Source organism: Schistocerca gregaria, chromosome 3 (assembly GCF_023897955.1).
Source record: "Schistocerca gregaria isolate iqSchGreg1 chromosome 3, iqSchGreg1.2, whole genome shotgun sequence".
NCBI lineage: Eukaryota > Metazoa > Arthropoda > Insecta > Orthoptera > Acrididae > Schistocerca > Schistocerca gregaria.
Window position 1 is genome coordinate 390,497,790 of NC_064922.1, and position 25,706 is coordinate 390,523,495.

The 25,706-nt window shown below is 40.9% G+C and overlaps 1 protein-coding gene across 1 annotated transcript in view; it reads left to right on the forward strand.

Annotated features, from left to right (window-relative positions):
* Positions 1-25,706, forward strand: part of LOC126355955 (N-alpha-acetyltransferase 60) — a 104,114-nt gene that overhangs the window by 57,532 nt on the left and 20,876 nt on the right. Inside the window, exon 5 of the mRNA XM_050006544.1 lies at positions 21,706-21,810. Within this exon, the coding sequence (XP_049862501.1) occupies positions 21,706-21,810 (105 nt within the window). The remainder of the gene's footprint in view (positions 1-21,705; positions 21,811-25,706) is intronic.

Below are 25,706 nucleotides of genomic sequence, written 5' to 3' on the forward strand. Positions count from 1 at the left end.
CCACTGACAACATCAAAGCCAACTGGGATTCGCTGTAGGGCACCAGGAGCTCTTTTAGTATGCTCACGCAATTTAGCCGCCTGCCAACTATCAGAAAGGACGCCCTTACCACCACTATGAGCCCTTGCAGTTCCGCAGTTTGTTCCAACATCTGATACGGAAGTTAGGATGAGGTCAGCGTCCTAGTCTGAACCTTCATATCAGTTGTTAACCTGACAGTGACAGCCCAAATTAGTGAGTCTGCAATATCTGATAGAAGGTTAGGACAAGGTCAACATCCTAATCTGAACCTCCAGATAAGGAGTAAACCTGACAGTCACACCCCAAATTAGCAAGTCTGCTTAAGAGGTAACATGTTTGGGACACTCAAAATGTCAGGAGTGTGAGGGTGGCATAGAAATCGGAACAGCAGGCACCTGGCCCTCCACCAGTGAGGCAAGGGTGCATGGAAGTCCACATTCTGAATTATAAGTTCCTGCATTGGCTCCTCTTGCTGCTCCTTCTGTAGACACAACTGTTCGTGGCACCACTGCAGAAATGCTGGATCCGTGTTGACCCAAGTGAACAGTAGGAAAAGTGCAAAGAAAATGCAGGGGTGTAACAGGCATAAGAATGTCCTTTGACACCACTTTAGTACCTGCACTGGTGTCAGAATCCTGGTCCACTATATGGTCAGTGCGGATACTTCACGGGCCGGTAGTGACTCCATAATATCTGGGAGACAGAACCCCATAGGAGGGAAATGAATGTGCTGTGCTAGTCAATCTATGCAAGCAGACTGTCCGAAACTGCATAGAGAACACAGGAAGAACTCAGAGCATGGTTGGCAAGGACAGCTAATGCTGAAACACTTGGCACAACACATGGCACGATATGTAAGCACTGGCGTGTCCAACCTGTTCCCACTCACAGTTAAACACCTCTGCCCCGTACCACATGTTGCACGTACCCTGCATAGTGAGGTTTTCACACTATTCTGCTATGCTACCCATGCCATTTTGTCTGCGTCTGTCTTGATGTCTGCTGGTGGGTATACGAAAACTAATCTGGGATAGAAGTTAAAGTATTGAGGTTACTCTACCATTGTCATCTTCCCAGTGAATTATCTTGCTTCATGGTTTCCTTAAGAACTGTTTCTGCCTTTCGGGGGCAAGTGCTCTACCATCTGAGCTACCGAAGCACGACTCACGCCCGGTCCTCACAGCTTTACTTCTGCCAGTATCTCGTCTCCTACCTTCCAAAGTTTACAGAAGCTCTCCTGCGAACCTTGCAAAACTAGCACTTCTGAAAGAAAGGATACTGTGGAGACATGACGTAGCCACAGCCTGGGGGATGTTTCCAGAATGAGATTTTCACTCTGCAGTGGAGTGTGCGCTGATATGAAACTTCCTGGCAGATTAAAACTGTGTGCTCGACCGAGACTCGAACTCGGGACCTTTGCCTTTCGCAGGCAAGTGCTCTACCATCTGAGCTACCGAAGCACGACTCACGCATGGTACTCACAGCTTTACTTCTGCCAGTATCTCGTCTCCTACCTTCCAAAGTTTACAGAAGCTCTCCTGCGAACCTTACAGAACTAGCACTTCTGAAAGAAAGGATACTGCGGAGACATGGCTTAGCCACAGCCTGGGGGATGTTTCCAGAATGAGATTTTCACTCTGCAGCGGAATGTGCACTGATATGAAACTTCCTGGCAGCACACACTCCGCTGCAGAGTGAAAATCTCATTCTGTAAATTTGTAGTTGTTCACCAATTACTTTCACTATTTCATCTCTCAAAACCACCCATGAATTTTCTATTGTATTCCATGCAGCAGTTCTCTTTTGTCATTTCCTAATGCTGCCTTTGAAACACTTTACAGGGTGCGGTTTGTTTCCACATTTGTAGATTCCATTTCATTAATTTCCTATCTTTCTGGAATTTTGCTACCTGTAGTGTATATTTCATAACTAATTAATTATGATCAGAGTCTTCATCTGCTCTTGGAAATGTTTTCCAGTTCAAAATCTGGTTTTCTGGGACTGTATCTTAGAATTATATAATCTATCTGAAACTTTCTGATGTCTGCAGGTCTCTTCCACATACGCAGTTGTCTTTCTTGATTATTTTGCAATGTGTTAGCAATTGTTAAATTTCTTTGTGCATAATTCTTCTATGCAGCTTCCCCTTTCAATCATTTCCCTCAGTCACATTCAACCAGTATTTTTCCTTCCCTTACTTTTTCCATTGTCACATTCTAGCCCCTACCCTACTAAATTTAGCTATACTGTATCCGAACATGGAAGCAGAATTGCAGCATGAGATGTCACAAATACAGCAAAAGCCAGCATCATGCAGGAATTTGCAAAACAGTACTTCAGAAGACATAGAGTTTAATTTGAGTCCCAGTACAGCTTAAGATTTTATTCTCTGATAAAATAGAACTGCCAGGGCTGGCCAAACAGTACACACAGCTCAGTGAATCTGTGCTTTCACTCTGCTTGGCAGTGCTCACCGCAGTATCACAAACTACTCAAACAGTCACTTAACTTTTGAATTGTGCTGGATGAGTGTCTCTCTCTCTCTCTCTCTCTCTCTCTCTCTCTCTCTCTCTCTGCGTGTGTGTGTGTGTGTGTGTGTGTGTGTGTGTGTGTGTGTAAGAGAGATATTTTTGTGTAAAGTAAAACCAGTAGTCAAAGGCAAACATGTTTTTGAACCAGTACTATTTTATTTTATCATTAGGTACTATAATGATTTACGAAATGAACTGCAAACCAACATTGCAATCCCTCTTCTTGCAATTAAATAACTAGTATAAAAGTTATCAGTTTGAAAATAAGATGTGAAACAGAGAATAAAATTAACTAGAAACTCAATGCTGAACAAATAAAAGGTAGATGATTAAACTGAAATGCAATCATGATTGCGAAAATAAATTTTGGCAGTAAGACTTGCTGTGTGACTAGTGCTAATAGACGTCAATAGGTAGCTACATGACTGAAACCTCAAACCATTCATACGTGCTTAAACAAAGCATAGTAAGTACCCTGTTGTTCCATATTTTGCTGTGACCTCAATGAATATTTTTACAAAAGCAATGTACCTTCAAACTAATGCAGACTCACCTTGATTGTTTGAAAAATTGAGATGTGTTACAAAACACTCCTAGCACTCATGCAAGCTATTTTAAGAAACAATCCAGTCAATGTCCAGTTCATGCAGTGTCAAGAGTCCCACCAGTAACTGACAGAGTTCACAGAGTAAATCTATAAAACAAACCAAATGACTGATCGGCACACACTTCCACTGCTTGAATTAAAACTGCCTCACACTGGCCATGGGCTGGCTTATAAAGAGGATTTGTCAGAGGGCATTCCTGGTGACAAATGTTTTCTGATTAGTGGTACTATGGTGGTCAACAGTAACGTTCTGCCAGTGCTAGTTGATTTCTGCAGTGTAATCAGGTGGTGCCACTCTACAATGTTTCATCACAGTCCATGGGCATCACTGTGGAAGGATGGGGCAGGACAGGCTTTATAGAAGTTGCATGATCTGCAATGGGAGCAAAGGGTAATCCAGGGACATAGTACCAGGCAACTGCTGATCTAAGCAGTAGAAATGAATTTGAGTTTGATGGCACCACAGAATGCCATGGATTAAACCATAGTGAGCAGCATTCATTGTGTGGATTCAGGTTGGATGGAATCTAAACTCACAGGCCAGCACTGGGATACCCCACCTGGAAGTTACAGGCCTTGCCGACAACGTGTGCTGGCAGTGGATGTAGTATGTCCAAGAGGACATGTCTGGCCACTCTGCCAGGCTGCAACCTTCCATTGGGGTGGTCTCGTAAATTCTCAAAAAACTATTGGGGATATTAAGTGCAATGTTACCCCTGGGCCTTGAAAGTGTGGATAAAGCATTTTGCATGACTTGGAGGCTGGGTGAAACAGCATGGTATGAAGGTGTTGAATCTTGTTACAGGCACAAAACTGCTCGAAGTCATGTGAGCTAAATGTGATCCCAGCATCTGAAGCCAAAGTGCATGGGGTACTTACAAGGACAAAAAGTTTTCCCAAGACCACAGTAGAAGGGCAGAAGTGACCTGGGACATGTAGAACACAAAAGACAAATGAGAAAAGGAATCTGTCACAGCCCACCACATGGAGCCCAAAAATGGGCTCACAGCTCTGCAGCATTGGACCAGGGAGAACACTGCTGGGGAGGTGTAGCTTGATGGGCCTTTCAATAAGAACATTGACAGACAAAGTCCGCAGTGTTGGAGGTAGTACTAAGCCAGAATACTTGTTGCACCGAACTTTTCTTTTATGATGTGGCCTAATGGACGATGTGCAGGAGGCGCAGCACTTGTGGCTGAAGAGAGTGAAGAATCAGGACACACCAGTGGTTTTTGTCTGAAACCCACTAGCATTTGAATTCTCCAGGACCATCAGAGGAGAAAACAAGGTCCAGGAGGTGCATCCAGCCACTTGTGTTGCACCAAGTAAGTGAGGCAGTGTAATGATGGGTCCTTGTCAGTGGTGGCTGCAACATTGTGTATGTTAAGGGAAGAGCTGAAATGGCTGAATCCAGATATCAATCAACCTGGAAACACACAAATTGTGTTGGTCAAAATCTGGGTTGTCTCTCATGAGGAATCAGGACAATGCATTCACATTCATGTGTAACACAGCTGTCTGATAGTGGATACAACAGTGGAAATTAGGCTAGTACAACACCCAGCACCCTGCATTAGTCCGCTGTGGTAAGCAATGCTTTGGGGAAAATATGGTGAGCACCAGTCAGTGGTCAGTGACAAGGTGAAATTTATGTACATAAGAAAAAGGAATAATTTAAATTTGTGGAGTGCGTGGATGATTGCAAGGGCCTTCCATTCTGTTTGAGAGTAGTGTTGCTCGAGGGGGGGGGGGGGGGGGTGTTATCTTATAAGCATATGCAGAGAGTACTCTGTTTCATCAGGGTGTCTGTTTATGGGACAGGGCTGTGCCAATTGTTAGGGGGTCAAATCAGCCACTAACACTTGCAGCAGATGGGGGGGGGAAGCATGTTTTGGAGCATAGTGCCTGGTTAAGGCGATGTTTCAAAGCCTGGAAAACTTGTTGACAGTGAAATGACCATTCAAAACTTGCACTATCTTCATATCTGGTTCAGTGGAAAAGACAATTCAGATATACGATGAAGCAGCCATAATAGTTAATCTTACCTAGAAACACTTGAAGGTCTTTTATGGTTTTGGTGGTTGGATATTGTGAATTGCTGGGCCATAATGTTCCATTGCTTTGAGTCAATTGGCTATTTGCACAGGTTGATTTGACTCCTTTTGCTGCCAGACTCTTGAACAAGAGCTCAAACTGGTGAAGTGACCATCTAGAGTTGCACCTGTAACTAAGGTATCATTGAAGTGTGGGGGACAGTTTGGAATACTTAATAGAAATTTATCCATAAACCTCAGAATATAGCAGGGGCTGATGAAATTCATTAAGGCAACCAGTTATAATGATAGAGCCCATATGATGTAATGAGCAGTAGATAAGCGTGTGATGCTGCATCCAAGGGAATTTGAAAATATGCCTCAAAGAAGTCGATTTCATTGAATAAAGTACTGTGGTCTAATTGTAGAAAGAGTTCATTGAGGCTCAGACAGCGGTAAGTTTCCACTTCAGCTTGTGCACTTATTTTCATTTTAAAGTCATCACAGAGTTTCAAATTTCCATTGGACTTCCATACTGCTACCAGTGGAATAGCTCATTGAGTGTGTAAAATAGATGTTAATACATATTCAGTAGTGAAACTGCACAGTTCTATTTTGAGGATACCCTTAGATCTAGAGGCACTGTATGAACTTTGAAGAACTGCGGGGTAGGTGTTGCCTTAAGCATGATGTGAGCTTTTAAATCACTTGCCTTTCCAATCCAAGTGAGAAGATTTGACCACATTTTTCACAGAAAGTCTTAAGCATAGTGCAAAGTCCTTCAGATTTAATGGTGTGTTGCTTCAGGAACTGTAAACCCAAAAGTGTGGAAAGAATGTACCTCAAAAACATTGTTCACTTTGGGAACAGCTAGCTCAAGAAAATTTATTGAATGGGTGATTTCTTTTAAATGAGCAAAACTGAAATTTTTCCTAACAACCGCATGTGATGGGTCCATAGGCCCAAAGTTTTGTCCCTGCAACATATCCTTCAGTCTTATAACCCACTGGCCTTAATCTTCGCTAGTCGTTGTCTTCTACCGGCCTATCCTCTTCCTTGCTCCTACTACATCCCTGCACACATCTTGTATCCCCCCCAGTGCACACACATGGTCCTTTCTCCTCTGTTTCTCTACACTCCTCACCCCCCTTCTCCCTCCTTCTCACCCTGCACAGCCTCTTGATGCTACATGTTGTAGCCCATTATCTTGTCCTCATCACATCCCTGCATGCTCCCTCAGGCAGCACTAGCATCTTCCACCATTCCTATCCTGCTATCCCTCTCCCTCCCCATCCCACACCTCTTCTGCAGCCCACTATCCACCCAGCAAAGATCACAGCTATCCTCAGAGACAACCACATTCAGTCATTGGCACCCAAGACAACAGTGTCCTTGTATGTGTGAGTTCCAAATGTGTGTGTGTTTTATTTTGTCTGCGTCTGATGAAGGACTTAGTAAAATAGCAAATAAACAAATAATATCTAGCAGTCTCTTTTCATTGTGCCTGTCTGCCACTCAGGGCCTTGTCTGTATGGTGAGTAGTGTGATAATCTGTCCTTTCAAATCTGTGAAAATATTTTTGGCAGTTCAACTTACTGTCGGATTCATTAGTGGCTCTAGTTTCTGTATCAGGTGATACCATTCAGGATTTCCTGACAAGAATATGACCCTTTGTCTTCTCATGTTGGAAATTTGGCAACCTGTAAAATCTAACCGCAATTTTTGCCAGTAAGTCTCCCACTCTTCACTTTTTTCATTAAATAATGGTAAAACCATCAACATGAATGGTATGGAAGACATATTTGCTATATTCACTAATGTTTGCACTAGCTCTAATATTGCTGTTGTTAGCATTTGATGGCCTTATGCAGTTGGAGTTGTTCCATGATTGAAAAAAATCTCACTTAAGAATGTTCAAAGTCTGATTTGCATATCACTTGTCTTTTATAGGTTATTTATACTCAGAACTAATGGAGAGACACCCAGTTTATTTGATAAACTGAGATATGTTACAGAACCATACTTGGAACTGTACAAGCAGCTTTAAGTAAGGAATCCCATAAAAATTCAGTTCAAGCAATCTCAGAGTCCCACAAGTAACTAACAGAGTCTGGAAAGTAAACACCCATAAACTAAACCAGTAGACCGATCAGCATGCACTTCCACTGATTGAATAACAACTGGCTTGCACCATCTTCTGGTGGTGACAAGCGCCATCTGGGTAGTGACGCAACAGCAGTTGACAGTAATTTTGCACCAGCTAATAGGTTTCCATACTGATGTTGGGTGGCGCCACTACAGATATTATGGCTGTCATTTGTACTTTGTGATTATCATGATCAAGTACATGAATGGTGGTAGATGCCTAACCACACAGGGATCGTACTGTTGGAGGAGGAAACTCACCACACATGCCAAGGAATATGTGCAGTCATGGCTGGGGCACAGGGACTCCGGCAAAGGTGTATTGGCCAAGTTACAGTTGCTGTGGGTGGGTGAGGCCCATGGGGAGTGCCCTTGTTCGAAGTGGGTAGCACCCTGGCAGAAGACTTGCACTTGAAGCGAATTAAACTTTCTTCTGCTTGTGGGCATACAGCTTCTTTAGTCCCTTCAGATGGTAACACTTATTACAATGGAGAGATATGATCCCAGAATGATTCCTGTCCTGGCTACACCATGGGAGTAATATAAGGCTCAGAAACAAGGGGTGAAATGCTCCTCCCAGTACTTAGTTTGTTCTGTGACCCACAGGGATTCCCTTTTGCCAAACCCACATTTCTTCGCTGAACACCTCAAGGACATTTTTGGGGAAGCGTCAGCAATTTCAGAAATGAAAAGTGGCTCTTTATTAAAATGGCCTACCCTCCTCAGCCACAAGCATTCCTCACTGAGTGGGATGACATTCCTGTGAATATAACTCCCCACAACAGTATCAGTGTGGCATAGGGTATCATCTTAATCTCACATCTGACTGATGATGAGCTGTGTGCCAATTTGGAGGGATATGTTATGCATTTTGTCCATTATGTCCAATGGGTACCAGCGGACAATAAGATTGATACTGTAGCCTTCATGTTGACCTATCAGGGTGACAGTATATCAATGCAAAATGAAGCATAATGTTCCTCCTACCATGCAGTGCTACAAATGCATGAGAATGGGCACATGTCCTCGCATTGCAACATCAGCTCCATCTGTAGGGATTGTGGACAGCAGTTGCACATGAAAGCTCCTTGTGCCCTTCCCCTGTCTGTATCATTTGCACCCATTCGTCTGCAACTGCTTTTCCCAGACACCCTTTGGGGGTCATCAGCTCCCCACCCATCAGGGATGTCATCCCCAACACCCAGTTGAAGAAACAACTCCCTCCTCCAGCATCTCTTACCACAAAAGGGTCCTTCAGGACACTCCCTTCCCAGGATTTTGCTGATCAGCAACTGGATTCCAGCTAGTGGCAGAAGGAGCCACAGATTACAGGTCATTGGACTTTGCATTCCCCCTTTGTCCAGAATCTGGGGCACACAAGTCCTCCAAGAAGAAGGCGATTCCAGTAGACACCATGCCACCGAGCTCTACCTGTTCTGCCTCTTGTCTTTCTGTCTTTGAAGTGGCATCCCTGGTGTTCTCTGTGTCCCATACCCTCCCCCCCCCCCCCCCCTCCACCCCACCCCATACATACATACATACACACACACACACACACACACACACACACACACACACACACACACACACACACACACACACACCTGGTCTCTGTGTCCCATACCCTCCCCTCCACCCCTCCACCCCCCCCCCCCCCCCCCCCGCCCCACACACACACACACAACTGGTTCAGAACCAATGTGTATTGATGCCATATCTACACAACTGGTGGCAGCAGGTGGCCTTGAGATGTGACCTGCCTCCTTGGTCCCTTCGTGCCCCCACAGGATATTGATACATGATCCTCCAGTGGAACTGTAGCAGTTTTTTCTGTCATATGGCTGAGCAATGTCATCTCTTATGCATTTCCCTTTTTCTTACATCACCCTTCAGAAAACTTGGTTCCCATCATTGTGGACTCCTTCCATTCGCAGCTATCAGGGCTATTTTAAGAATGAAATAGTGTTGGGCAGTGTTTACACTTACATTCTGTCTGCAGTGAACACATGCACTGTAGCTGTTCGTGTGACGATGTCTCTAGAATTTACCATCTGTAATGTGTGTCTTCCTCCACACAGAGTTTTCTAAGCTCCCCATCCTTCCTTATATTGGGTGATTTCAATGCCCACCACCCTTTGTGGGGTGGAACGCTGATCACTGACTGCAGTAAAGCTGTTGGAAACTTGCTCACAGAGCTCTATCTTTGCCCCTTGGATACTACTGTTCCCGCACACTTCAGTGTGACATATGGGTTTTATTCAGCCATCGATCTTTGCATTTGCAGCTCATCCTTCTCTTGTAGAGTGCATGATGACCTGTGTGACAGTGATAATTTTCCGTTTGTCTTGACCCTCCATTATGTCACTCTCCTGGTTGCCACACAGATGGGTTCTGAACAGAACTGATTGGGATGCCTTCACCTCTTCCATCACCTTTACCACGCCACCACATGGAGGTATCGATGTGGCTGTCCAGCTGCAGGGCATCTGACTTTCCAATATCCTATTTCCTGGGACCTCCTTGTCAGAAGACAGTAGCTTGGTGGTCCCCAAAATCACTAATGACTGAAGACGAGCTCTCCATCACCATAAGCAACAGCCGTTGATGGAGCACCTCATTCCTTTAAACAGCTCTGTGCCTGAGTCTGTCACCTCACAAAACAACAGAAATGAAATGCTGGGAACAGTTTGTTGCTACCATTTGACAGTGTCCCCACCCCCCTCCTTCAAAGGTTTGGCCAAAAATTTGACACCTCCATGGACAGCAGTCCCCCCCAGGTGTACCTGGTAATCTACACTGACTCAGGCACTGTCATCAAAGATTTTACTTTGCATTATGCTCGAGCCTCTGCATCTGAGAATTATCAGCCAGCATTTCGTATCCTCAAACAGCAGGTGGAACAAATTCACTTACCTTTCATTAAACGTCACCTTAGAGCAATATCATGCTCTGTTCTATGAGTGAGAATTCATCAGTGGCCTAGGTCTTTGTTCCAACACAGTTACAGGTCCAGACTGCATCTGCAGCCTAATGCCCAAATACTTATTGATGGATTGTCAACATCAAATCCTCGCTATTGTGAACTGTATTGGAGGGAGGGTGAGTTCCCATGTCAGTGGTGAGAAAGCATATTGTCCCTGTATTGAAACAGAGTAAACACTCACTTCAGATGGACAGCTGTTGCCCAATTAGTCTCACTAATGTTGTGTATAAGCTGTTTGAATGTATGGTGAGCCAGCAGCTGTATTGGTGCCTTGAGTCACAGGGTCTTTCAGTTCCATCACAGGTCAGTGTTTACCAAGGACTTCCTTCTGCTTATTGCTGCTGTCTTTGACTTTTGAAAGGCTTACAGCACCGCATGATGCCACCACATCTTCATTACCTTATGTGAGTTTAGTCTCTGAGGCCAACTCCCAATTTTTATCAGGAACTTCTCGTCAGATCATACATTCTGGGATCAAGTTGCTGCTTTTCACAATACCCCACATACACAAGAGAACTGGATTCCGCAGGGCACTGTATTGAGTGTGCTCCTTCTTTTAGTGGCTATCAATGGTCTAGCTGCAGCTCTGGGGTCTACAATGTCACCCCTCTTGTGTGCCAACAATTTTTCCATTTACTGTTGTTCCTCAACTGTGGGTGTTGCTGAATGCCAACTGCAGGGTGCCATACGAAAGGCTCAGTCCTGGGCACTCACCCATGGCCTCCGGTTTTCAACTGCAAAGAAATATTGTGTAATTCTGTCGGGATCATACTGCCGTCCACATCCATGACTCTACCTCGATGATCAGTTACTCAGTGTGATGGAGTCATTGCTTTTTTGGGACTAGTCTTCACTGATCGACTGATGTGGCTTCCCCATCTTTGCCAACATAAACAAACTTGCAGGTCACACTTTAATACTCTTTGATGCCTCAGTAACACTATCTGGGGCACTAATCACTATACGCACTTGTGGCTCTACAGAGCTGTTATTCTGTCTGATCTAGTTTTTGGAAGCCTGGCTGGTGGCTCAGCACCACCTTCAGAACAGCGGATGCTAAACCCAATACACCATTGTGGGGTCCAGCTTGCAACAGGTGATTTTTGACTAGCTCTGCAAACAGCCTACTCATGGAGGTGGAGTCCTCTACCTATGGCTCAAATGCCAACAAATGTTACTCACCTGTGGGACACACTTTTGTTGCTCTCCTGAGCATCTGAACTACCATGTCCTTTTTCCTGGTGGGGAGATGCACCTCACACAATAGAGGCCCAGGGCTGGATTCACAATCACAGTTCGCATATAGAGTCTCTGCTCTGAAGTCTAGCTATTCCCACTTTCGTCTCTTATTAGGGAGCAATTGCATACACCCTCATGGTGTGTACACCATTCTTGGATCTGTCTCGATCTGTCCTTTGGACCAGAAGACACTGTTAATCCCATTGTTTTTTGCTGCCTGGTATACACTGATGGCTCTGTGGTCAATGGAAGAACCAGTTTTACCTTCAAATGTGCAGGGTGCAGTGAATTACACTCCCTGCCGAACAGATGCAATGTATCACTGCAGAATTGGTGGCCATAGCCCAAGCCCTCAGTCACGTTCATTCTTATATTGGTAAGATGTTCTTAATCAGCAGTGACTCCCTGAGTAGGCTTCAGGTCATCAACCAGTGCTACCATCAACACCCATTGGCTGAGACTGTCCAGGATCTCCTTTGTGACCTCTACCAAGCTGATGCGTCAGTTATGTTTTTATGGGCCCCAGGTCAAGCTGGGATACCAGGGAACAAACACGCTGACCAGTTGATGAAATTGGCTACCAGGATGCTGACTTTGGAGGTGAGAGTACTAGAACTGGACCTTTGGTCGATAGTACACCATCAATTATTGGAGGCTTGGATCATGGATGAAGGGGGCCATGACCAAGTGGCAGTCTTCCCTTTGTGCTTCTGGCAGGTAAGCTGTTGTTCTCTGTTGCCTCCACATTGGCCACATTCGTGTGACCCAGGGCCACATTCGCCAAAGTGAGGATCCTCTCCACTGCTGGTGTGGTGCCTGCCTGACAGTGGCCATCTGCCCATGGGACTGCCTTAATTTGGTGATGAAATCTTGACCTTGCTGACACACTACCTCCTAAGCTAGCAGATGATGCCAAAGCGGCTGATCTGGTTTTACACTTTACCTGTAAAAGTGGTTTCTACTCTTCTGTTTGATGTAGGGCATATTAGCCTTGTCAGCCACTTGAGGAATTGGATGTGTGCTCTGTCACCTGCTCTGACTGAGGGGAACCAAGGCTGCCCTTGCTTGGTGGTCCAACCTGGCTCCTGTCCTTCCCAACTTTTTAATTCTTCTTATTCTTTCACATCTGTTGTTGGTTTACTGTCTTGTCATCATCATTCTATTTTCTGAGATTTTATCAACTTGTCCACACTGCTAGTTTTCTTGTGGTAATGGAGGGTCTGGAAGCACTGGTCTGATGCAGAGGGTGTCTCCCATCATATGACATATCCCGAGGGCCTCCAGCTGCTTTCTGGATGGGGCATCTCTCCCATCTTAACCTTTTGTGCCTATCTGACTACTTCTTCCTTCTGTATCTTGAATTTCTTGATTCTCAGATGCAGTCGAGTTCATCAAGATTTGTCTTTTGTATCTTTCCTCTCTGGGGACTATTTCTGGCTTGACACATGAAGGATTTAGGGACCAATGACCTAATAGTTAGGTCCTTGTAACCCCATAAATCCATCCATCCAAAGATAACTCACCACCTGATTGATAACATCTTTTACTACAGGATCCTTCAGTGGGTGGCATTGATTGTGTCACTCAACATAATGACTGGAGCTGATGATGAGCATAATTAAGTGGAATCCTAGCAGCACATACAGTAGCTGATTGCCAGATGCTGTCGCTTCTCTATGCATATTGTGGCTGTTATTTGTACCACATCATTTATTAATGTCCTCCACAGTTGCCAATACATGTTTTTGATAAACAGATGGTGTGACATAATTCAAATCTTGCCAGTTATGATGAGCATTTACCGTGGTCTACACTAATTATTAAAACGCAAAACCATTTGCCAATTTGAACACACTAATCTTCAAATCTACTAGAAGAATTTTCATGGTATTTTCACATGTAACTAACTTGAGTGTAGCTTGGGGAAACATATAGGCTTTACTTGATCAAAATCAGATCATGAAGAAAAAAAGGTATCATGAGTTTTATCAAAAACCATTGTGTCTGTCAGTTTGAACACGCTAATCTTCAAAATTAGTTGAAGAATTTTCATGGGATTTTCGCAGGTAACAAGAGTGTAGCTTGAGCAATTTATAGCCTTTATTTCATCAAAATTGGAGCACAGGAAAAGAAGGTATCGTAATTTATAAAGTTTTCTGTAAAATTTTCTACTCAGCTTAGTATTTCAGATGTTTAATCATCACATTAGTGCAGCAAAGAACCAGTAGATGGCACTCTTAACTTCATTATACACCAAAGTTCCAATAGATAATGCTGTTAGTTTTTAACTCAAGTACAGATGTATTTTAGGAAGTTTATATCAGTGACAGAATTGTCACAACCTTATTTTTACAAATACAAACTAACAGTGCATTTACTTGACTAGGGTATATGGATTTACTGATTTCGCTTTGTGTATTAAAAACTTAATGACATGGCATTGCTTCATTCAATATGTTTTATTTCAGACTGGAAAACCCCCTGGGTTGCAAAGTTATTTGTTTTAATAATGCTTTTATCCTTTTGGGGCATCATCAGGTTGTCTACAAAAAGAGGAAAACATTCCATTAAAAACAAAATAGAGGGAAGGCATGGTCCTATCTTCTACAACTACACAAATAAATGAATTCAAATGTATACTAGAACTTACATAAAAGTAGCTGTATAAAAAACCCATCCATCATAGTCATACAGAATGAGAAGGGGACGTAATTAAAAGAAAGGTAATATGACAATAAGCCATCCCATATATGACAGCGACAGAAACACTTTTCAAAAAAGACTGTATGTTACCTTACTAACACCAGCAAACTTCACCTTGTTAGCACAACCTTGGACCACACTTACAGAAGAACAAACACAGTATCAGCTGTGCGCAACTCAGGTCTGTTTAGTGCTAATACAGATATGACTACCAGAGTCTAGGAAACACACACAGTACTAGTGTGGCAAAATGTAACTAGATGGTGTGCAATATCAGCCATAAGGAGCATTACATAAATATAAAATTATGCAAAACAAGTAAACTGAAATGCATTTATGGAAATCCTAAGAAATAAATAAAATAACAAAAGCATTCAAAATTACATAAAACCAAATACATATTAAGCTGGCCATATGCGAAGCAAAATTGTAAATGGTGGTAGCTTAATACATAATGAATCAAGTATCCCATGAAGTCCCTCTGATGTGCAGTAAACTGCCAAAAATTTAAAGTGCATGTAGAGCATGTGCATTCAGTTACCAACAAATACAAACATCAAAGCACTAGAAACAGGGATTGTAATAAAATTTGCAGATCACAAACAGACATTAAAATGAAGAAATGTTGTTGTTCTTGTTGTTGTTGTGGTCTTCAGTCCAGAGACTGGTTTGATGCAGCTCTCCATGCTATGGTATTCTGTGCAAGCTTCTTCATCTCCCAGTACCTATTGCAGCTTACATTCTTCTGAATCTGATTAGTGTATTCATCTCTTGGTCTCACTCTATGATTTTTACCCTCCTTGGTGCCCTCCAATACTAAATTGGTGATCCCTTGATACCTCAGAACATGTCCTACCAACTGATCCCTTCTTCTAGTCAAGTTGTGCCGTAATTCTATTCAATACCTCCTCGTTAGTTATGTGGTCTACTCATCTAATCTTCAGCATTGTTCTGTAGCACCACATTTCGAAAGCTTCTATTCTCTTCTTGTCCAAACTATTTATCGTCCATGTTTCACTTGCATACATGGCTACATTCCACACAAATACTTCAGAAACAACTTCCTTACATTGAAATCTATACTCAATGTTAACAAATTTCTCTTCTTCAGAAACACTTTCCTTGTCACTGCCAGTCTACATTTTATATCCACTCTACTTTGACCATCATCAGTTATTTTGCTCCCCAAATAGCAAAACTCATCTACTACTTTCAGTGTCTCATTTCCCAATCTAATTCTCTCAGCATCACCTGATTTAATTCGACTGCATTCCATTATCCTCATTTTGCTTTTGTTGATGTTCATCTTATATCCTCCATTCAAGACAATGTCCATTCCGTTCAACAGCTCTTCCAAGTCCTTTGCTGTCTCTGACAGTATTACAATGTCATCGGCGAACCTCAAGGTTTTTATTTCTTCTCCATGGATTTTAATACCTACTCCAATTACTATTTTTTCTTTTTTTCCTACTTGCTCAATATACAGATTGAATAACATCGGGGAGAGGCTACAACCCTGTCTCACTCCTTTCCCAACCACTGCTTCCCTTTCATGCCCCTCGACTCTTATGACTGCCATCTGGTTTCTGTAAAAATTATAAATAGCCTTTCACTCCCTGTATTTTACACCTGCCACCTCAGAATTTGAGAGAGAGTATTCCAGTCAACATTGTCAAAAGCTTTCTCTAAGTCTACAAATGCTAGAAACGTAGGTTTGCCTTTCCTTAATCTGTCTTCTAAGATAAGTCGTAGGGTCAATATTGCCTCACATGTTCCAACATTTCTACAGAGTCCAAACTGATCTTCCCCGAGGTCAACTTCTACCAGTTTTTCCATTTGTCTGTAAAGAATTCGTGTTAGTATTTTGTAGTGTGACTTATTAAACTGATAGTTCACTAATTTTCACATCTGTCAACACCTGCTTTCTTTGAGATTGGAATTATTATATTCTTCTTGAAGTCTAAGGGTATTTCGCCTGTCCCATACGTCTTGCTCACCAGATGGTAGAATTGTGTCAGGGCTGGCTCTCCCAAGGCTATCAGTGGTTCTAATGGAATGTTGAAATATATATGTAAAAAAATAAGGTACTTACAATAAAATAAAGCCCTTATAAATCCCGTACAGTCCTCCCCCTAACTCCTCAATATAACGAAACAATAATCTTTCCCTTTCATGCCCCTCGACTCTTATAAGTGCCATCTGGTTTCTGTACAAATTGTAAATAGCCTTTCGCTGCCTATACAGATGATGTACTGTGGAAAAATCTATTCCAAGACTATACAGATGATTTACTGTGGAAAAATCTATACCAAGCAATGAGGAGGTTAGAGGTGTAATAAAAATGCCCTCAGCAAAATCTAATGTTAGTGTAAAAATCAGTTCTAGTAATCAGATAAATTGTAGTAATAAAGTTCTTTCTGTTTGCCATCAAAACATTCAGTCAATAACAAACAAAATTTTAGATGTAGAGATTTTACTAAATACAGAACTCCACTTTATCACTGTTCTGCACATTACAGAACTCTGCCTAAATATGGATCAAATTATCTTTTTCTCTATGCCAGGGTAATCACTCCCAAATTATTTCTGTGGATACAGTTATAAAAATGGAGATATTGTGATGTTCATCAATCAATATCTAAAATATAAATCCATTAATAAGTATCAGAATCTCAGTACAGAAAGAGACTTTAACCTGGTACTCATTGAAGTCTGTGATACAAATACAGTTTTAGCTTGTATTTATCACTCCCCAAATGGAAATTTTAACTCGTTCCCAAATAAATCTTGAATAAGTACTAAACAGGCTCCATCTAGACAGAAAATCAATGTGCTGTGTAGAGACTTTCTTGGAAGCAACAAAAGAAAAAAATCTACTCCTCAGCCTCATAAATACTTTCACCTTAAAACTGACTATAACAACACCAACAAGAATTACAAAAACTACTGTCAATGCCCTGGACCAGATGTTTGTGAATACAGACTGTTGTGCAAAATTGGTAAGTAGAAGGCTTAGTGATCATAAAGATCAAGTTGACACCCTCCAAAGCTACTTGCTCCCCACCCAGAACTACAAAACTACTGCAACATCAAGAAGTTTCAGTACACATAATATAGAAACATTCAGTCTAATATTATCAGGAGAAAGGCAGGACGGAGTTTCCCAAATATATGACACCAACGAAAGATTCAAGAAATTCTCTAGTATCTTCAGTGATTACTTTGAAATTGAATTCCCTCTCAAAACACAAGTAATAAGAGGCACAACTCCAAAAGCTAAGATATTGATAACAACAGGTATCAAGTTCGAGTAAAAGAGAATTACTCAGATGCTGGAAAAACAATAACAAACTCCCACTTCTGAACAACCACATTCAGAAATAATTTCAAATGTACAAAAGAGTGATGTGCTAGGCAAAAAGAATGGCCAATGATAAGTTCATAACAGAGTCATCAAATAAAAACCAAGCAGTGTGGAAAGTAATTAAGAAGGAAGCAAATAAAGTGTACCCTAAAATGGAGAATATCACTCTGAACCATGAGAAGAAGAGAGTAACTGATCCCCAACACATCACACATCTTTTCGGGTGTTACTGTGCAGATATCACAAATAATTTAACAGTCAGTGTCAAAACAGTACCTAGAATAGAAATAGAAAAACAAAGTGCAGTCATGTTCCTTTTCAATCTATGTTTCTGGAATGACTCTAGATGAAATCATCCATGTTGCATCAACTCTTAAGAAAATATCATCAGGAATTGATGGTATTCCTGATTGTGTCATATTGTGAACATTTCACTGCCTCTTGCAGATATATAGTCAATTCATCTTTTCTGTCAGGCACATTTCCAGACTGTTTAAAAATTGCTGCAGTGATTTCTGTTTATCAGAAAGGAGATAAATCAAATATAGAAAACTATAGACCAATTGCCTTATTAGCAAGCTTCAGCAAAGCCACAGAAAAAGTAATATATAATAATTTTGAGAGGAAAACAAAATTCTCACTGACACTCAGCATAGATTTAGAGAAAATAAATCAACAACTAGTGCCATCTATGATTTTATACATGATGCCCTGCAAACAATGGGGAAAAAAAAGTGGCACTGCAATTTGTTTACACTTAAGTAAAGCTCTAAGCATATGCCATTAAAGGCATTGCATTGAAATGGTTCACATTGTAGTTGACAAACAGAAAACAGAAAATAAAAATAAAATGTGAACTTAAGTAAAATACTAGAATATGTTTCTCAGGCGCAGAAACTGGAAGAAAAGGAGCCCCTCAGGGATCCATTCTTGGGCCAAACCTTTTTCTCCTCTATATAAACAATTTAATTTAGACCTAAACATTGAGTCACAAACAAATACTTTTTTCACTGATGACTCAAGCCTCCATATTACAAGAAACACCTCAAGTCAGCTACAAGCAGCTAAAAATAAAACTTCAGCAAAGTTAAATAGATGGTTTGGAGGGAATAAAGTACTGATAAACACCAAAAAACAACATTCCTAAATTTGTGTTTAAAAGATGATGCATGCAACACCAGTGTGGCAATAAAATCCAACGACATTTCATCTTATCAGAAAAACTAAGTTTTTTGGGATATGGCTTCAAAATGACTTCACATGGAATACATATATAAACAAAATAAATGGAACATTAAATAAAATATGTTATAATCAACATTTATCCTCTGTTAAAGCAAGTTTTAGCACTGTATGAATTGCCTACTTTGCTCAATTCCATAGCATCCTACTGTATGGAATTATATTTTGGGGTAATACACAACCTAGTTCACTCATTTGCTAACCCAGAAAAGAATTGTAAGAGCAATGCAGCAAGCTCGACAAACAGATTCTTGCAGACCCCTCTTTCAAAAGTTATCACCCCTCCCATTTCCCTGTATGTACTACTAGACGTCTGTAAGAATGTTAGAAAGAACTTAAAAGAAGGCATAAATGAAGTATGTGAAAATGAAATGTCGTGTGACGAGGGCCTCCCGTCGGGTAGACCGCTCGCCTGGTGCAAGTCTTTCGATTTGACGCCACTGCGGCGACTTGCGTGTCGATGGGGATGAAATGATGATTATTAGGACAACACAACACCCAGTCCATGAGTGGAGAAAATTTCCGACCCAGCCGGGAATTGAACCCGGGCCCTTAGGATTGACAGTCTGTCGCACTGACCACTCAGCTACCTGGGGCGGACAATGAAGTATGTTAGAAAGAACTTGAAAGACATCAATGAAAATTTTAATATCCGTGAACATAATACAAAGCAAAAGGAGAAGCTTCATAGCTAGTCAGTAATGACGTCAGCCTACAAAACTTCCACAATAAACATTGGTATACAAATTTTGCAATAGTCTTCCACATAGGGGAAAAATCATATAATCATTCACACTCTTTTGTAAAACCTTCAGGGAATTTGTATTAGAACATTGCTTCCTTTCATTGCTTCCATTCAGTAGCAGTATGTTTGGAACATTTGAGATACAAGAGACTTGAGACAAGACAGTGCACCTACTGCAAGTAGTGCAAGCTCTTTTGCGGATAAGGCTCTACTGAAATATTACTTCATTTTTACTGTATTGTGTTACTGTTTTGTTTTGTGTTTGTTTGTGTCCCACAATCTCAAAAGATGTTTTGGATGAATGAATAAATAAATAAAAGTAATCCTGTCATGTGAAACCAACTAAAACAGAAAACAAGGCATATCATTGTACTAGCATTGTAAAAACCAGTAACATTGAATTGTAATCAACTTGATTTTTACTGATCAGTTGATTATTCAGCAAATTATCCTTATTCTGGAATAATTTTATTTATATTCTACACTAGGAAAATATGAATTTGTTAAATTTCTTTGTAATATGAGTATCAACTCATTATATTTTGATTTAGTTTTGTTTGTGAATTAAAATTTCTAGAAAATGGTTGAGTCTTTCCGAATACACCAGAACAGCTACAAGAGGGTTGGGTTGTTTGGGGGAAGAGACCAAACAGCGAGGTCATCGGTCTCATCAAATTAGGGAAGGAAGTCGGCCATGCTCTTTCAAAGGAACCATCGTGCCATTTGCCTGGAGTCATTAAGGTAAATTACAGAAAACCTTAATCAGGATGGCCGGACGCGGAATTGAACCGTCGTCCTCCCGAATGCAAGTCCAGTGTGCTAACCACTGTGTCACCTCGCTCAGTAAACAGCTAAAAGACTTCAGGACTATGCGGTCTCAAGAATCCAATGAAGATCATGAGACAAAACTTATATCAGGCTCTAACTCACTTTTTGGAGACTTCTTCCAAAAGTGAGGTGCCATATAACTCTGATGGAGACCATCTTACATTATCTCACTCTTCAAAATATACTTCATTCACAGAGGCTCAAAGTTACTTGCCTCCACTGTAGCATCATAGAAGCAAAAAATTTTAATGTGAAGTGGCACAGGCAAGTGAATTTTTATATCCCGAATCCTGCTTATTCATAACAGTTTACCATTTTGCTTTAAACATGTAAAATTCCGAGTGAGCTTATGTTATACCGTGACCATAAACGAAGCACAAGACCAGACAGTGTGTGTTGCTGGCATGGATCTTAGCTCAGTTTCCTTTCGCATGGCCAGCACTTTGTGGCTCTCTCTCATTAGTGAAGCAAAGAAGCTCTTAGTTCATGTCCCCAATCATACTACATCAAACATAGTATACAAAGAAGCTTTATAAATCAAAAATTCCACACATTCGAAGTTTCAGGCTCGGCTATCAAAATATGCCTGGGCAACAGCAGGGCTCTCAGCTAGTTGCAGTAATAAGATACATTTGTATGTGACAGTGATGTTGCTAACAATGTAGCATAAAAAGTTTAGCCACTGAGAATGCTCTATCTGTTAGTTTATGCTCATTCGATTGAATGCAGAAAAATGAGCTACTTTGATAATTAGCTTTAGAGGTGTGAAACTAAAGTTTCTCATGGCTTATAAAATGTATAAGCAGCATAGAGAAATGCAGCCAGATGATATATTCGACAACTCCCAATATTTCAACTGGTGAGCATCCCATCATTTGCAAAGCACAAATGCAATGAGAGATCACTGTGCAAGAAAATTTAGAAAGGGTGTCCCCCCCCCATTAAGGACGAGATTATAGAAGGTGGCACATTAAGACACTAACTTCAGTTGTAAACCTTTTTGAATTTTGAAAAAGCCCCTTCATAATCTATATAATTTGGTTTTGGAAAAACTATTGCAGAAGGCACATGTAACCGTGATAAAATTTAAAGAAAAAAAATAATAGTTCCGTTTCTCAGAGCAGTGTTCTTGATTCTTTAAATTTTGTTGTAATGTGATGTCATAAGCTGTATTCTGTTTTCTTTGTATTTTGTTTTAAAAGAAACCTGTATGCTTTTCGTGATAAAAGAAGATTGTATCATAGTGTTTCATATTATTTTTCAGGTTACATTCTTTTCTACCATATTATTATTCCATAAAGGGAAAATGCAAAGATGGCTTTACATATGTACTATATATTAATGGAGGCCATCCACCATGGGGCATATAATATCCTTTTCCAAATGTGTACAGCTTTTTGAGTTTGAGAAGGTATTTTGTAATTATACTGTTGTACCTGAATAATTAAAGATATTTTATGTTTATAAAACTGTTTATTTTTCTTTGATCTTCACTTCAGTTGCCAGTTCCCATCATTTTCTCTTTTATATCACTATTATTCTTTTGTTATTGCATATCTTATCCTCATCACATTGATTTTTTCCTCAGATGGTATATAGCTGCAGCATGATAAGAGTGAGCATACTGTGTTGCATTTCCTGCTTTCTGATCTTTGATTTTCATTGTTCAACCTGTGAAGCATTATATGCTCTCAAGTTCTGTCCCATAGAATAAATTTCAGTGAGATTTTGGTGGTATTAACCTGATAGATTATGCTCCTGTTGATATATATGCCTGCTCACGAGACATCATTGACTTAGAAGTGATACACTATGTTGGAAAGCTTTTCGAATCTGATTTTACACGGGATGCACCCTCACTTCACATGCAATTCAAATCTGGATTGCAAAGTACAAAATAAAGTGCTATTTGATATTTCACCTAAGAAACTGCCTCCATTTATTTATCATACTTGCACAACCTGTTTACATTGAGCATGCTTTGCAGCATTTTTATATAATGTGGCATTATGCATCCAAAGATATTATGAACCAATTTGAGTTCATTGCAGTTGTTTTTGTCATATATAGCTCTTTTTGTAACTTTTAATACATTACTTTCAGCTCTCAAATTCTTTCACAAACTGTTTTGGTTTTGGTGTGGTCCAACTCTTCTCTGCCATTGTTCACATAGAGACATTTGTGCTTTCCTCATTATATACCTTTGCCTCAGATAAATAAGCAACATCAGGAAGAATTCTACTCTCTCATGTGTAGAAACTTTTCAGTAATGAATGGCATTCAAAGTCATCATAATTTTAAAAATACTAAATTTAATGCCAACACTCTTGTCTCGTATATGGACTGACTGAAAGTTAAAATAGTATGTTATTATTTCTGCATGCCAGTCATTACAAGTATGCACTGTCGTAGAAATACATTGTAATAAACTCATAAGCAATTGACTTAATGTACCTAGTAGCATGTAGCATCACTTTTTGATATGATGACAGTAGTGACAAAACATGGCATGGACTAGGAGACACTGAATATGTTGGCAAGCAGTCCCGATCCATGATTGCTGGACTACACCCAAAGTTCAACAGGGCTTATGTTCAAGTAACCACACATCCATGGAGTGGCACAATTTGGGTTCAGTGGTTCCTTGGGTTTGCTAAAGATACAGTCTCTTGAAAAGTGCTGTAAGTGAACAAAAGGATGTCCAGGATCAGACAGTAGGTTGCTGTCTCATTCTTCAGTGAGAGATGATGGCAGGCATATCAGGGATTCCATTTTATGCTGTGCGAGTGCACCCCATGTAAGATTACTTCCCCACCCTGGAGAATGTTGCATTCTTGACAAGTGGAATGCATCTCGCGTATAGTTTTTGACACACTTGTATTCTTTCTCTGGAATGCACTTTCGTGTACTGGAACTCATCAGTTCAAGTGATATTTTCCATGCTTTGAACATCTGATGGTAACAGTCATGTGTCCTTGCAAATCACTATGGCCTGTGTTGTGCGGGAATCAGAGGTACACACATTAGGCAGTGGCTTTACAGTGAGGAGATAATTCTGGATGTTGTGACAGCTCATGAATTGTTCAGTATTGAATGTTCAAATGAGTTACTGCACCATGACTCATATACTAGCTGTTACAATCTGTGATAACTGGTGGTGACTCCTGTCAGCATGATATTACTAATGGTAGTTGTCATTAGCAGTGTTACTTACAGTGCACCCTAGCATGGTGGTATTACATAGCCCAGTGCCTGCATAACTTTCAAGATGGTATTGCTCATGCAACAAGTGTCCATGATGTGCTTACAGTCAATTGTATTTATCAGTGGCAGTCAGTTACCATTTACTAATGTGCTACAGCACACTATAAATATCACAATAAAATTATGCCATTTCTGTCTCTCTTTGAATGCGAACCACAAATCACACTAAAATTACATTGTTTCCCTTCAAATGTTTGCCGAAATCGCAATAAAATTACACCATTTCTCTTCAAATGCAGGCTAGTATCCAAATAAAGTGGACAAAAACATGTTTTGTAGCACTCCCTCCATGAAAAAATTTAAAGACGCTTATGTTTCATGTTATTGATAAAATTATTTAATTGGGTAGGTAAAAAATCTACTCACCAAGTGGCAGCAGAACACACACATAAAAGAGTGTTGTGATTGGCAAGCGTTCGGAGTCAATGACTCCTTCTTCAGGCAGAAGGGTTGAAGGGGAAGGAAGAAGGATGAAGGAAAAGGACTGGAGAGGTTAGGGAAAGTGGTAGATTTGGGGACAGTCACTGATAACCATGCATCAGGGGAGACTTACTGTAAGGGGTGAGAAGGAAAGACTGATTGTTGGGGACTCAGGTTTTCAAATCTCATCTGATGCAGTCCCCAACAATAAGTCTTTCCTCCACATCCCGTACGGTAAGTCTCCCCTGACCTGCAGTTCTGGGTGACTTTCCCGAAATCTACCCCTTTTCCTAGACCTCTCCAGTCCTTTTCCTTCATCCTTCTTCCTTTTCCTTCAACGTTTCTGCCTGAAGAAGGAGCCACTGGCTCCAAAAGTTTGCCAATGACAACAGTCTTTTACGTGTGTGTTCTGCCACCACTTGATGTTTCATTATGTAAGGCATAGTTTTCTGTTGCAGAACCACAAAATGACTTCAGAATGGCTGAAAATAGCTGTGAACAAATAAACTTAAACCAGCAAAAATGGGAAATGCCATCTTCCTTTAGTACTAAAGTGTTGTTTGTAGATGATCTGCTAAAGAGGCTCTTTCTCAGTAGATCTTAGGAGGAGAAAGTTAGGTAGATCTTCTCCATATGTAAATCTAACGACATAAGGGTGCGGGACAAGGCTGACCGATTTGGCTCAAACTATGTGAACAGAAGCAAATAGATGCCCATTTCAAGTTCCTAAAATATTTTCCATGAATGGGCAATAGGAAAATGTATTACACTCTCTAAATATTTATGCATAGAGTATGAGGAACTTTGAACAGTAGGCAGAATGGCTCAGTAGCTAAGGGGTTAAGGACATGGATTGATAGTTCATTTGATGGAGTTTGATTCCCGCTGGTTCTACCCTTTTTTTCCTTTATTTTATTACTCGCAATGTTCAATGACTCATTATGAAATTTTAATATATTTAAACACTTCAGTTTATATAGAGTGAACAATAATAAAACTGACAAATTGCAGGGACAGATTCCTGGCTGGAAATGGAGAGGAAAAGGTTTTATGAACATGTGTATGGAAATTTATCATTACCACAGTAGATGGTGCTGAAGAATGACAGTTCCTCTGACCCTGTGCCTTGTGTTCCTTGTGTGTTACAGGTGGTAGGGATGGTAGCGATTGTCATACAGGATACACATAATCATACTTTAGCTTACACCATATTATGGGGCCACGTGCCTGGAGCTTGCACTAGGGTTCATCTCAATATCTTGTTGAACGAAGTCCTCCAGATCTGGTGTATGCACAGTCCGCCTCCTTCTTGCACATTCATCTGACTGAAAGGACCCAAGATCACACAGATACCCAAAACGGGCTTGAAATGTTGTGCAATGTGGTTGGTGTCTCAGAGGGTACCTGTTTTGGTATAGCCGTGCTGCCTCTCAATTGTTTCCATGTGCTTGGCCGTACACAAACACCATCTTGGTTTTTTTCTTGACATGAATACCGGACCATTCTGGTGCTCACCGTTAGCTGCGTCAATCATACAAATGTGCAACACATGAAGAACACATGGCACATGGTCATTTGTCA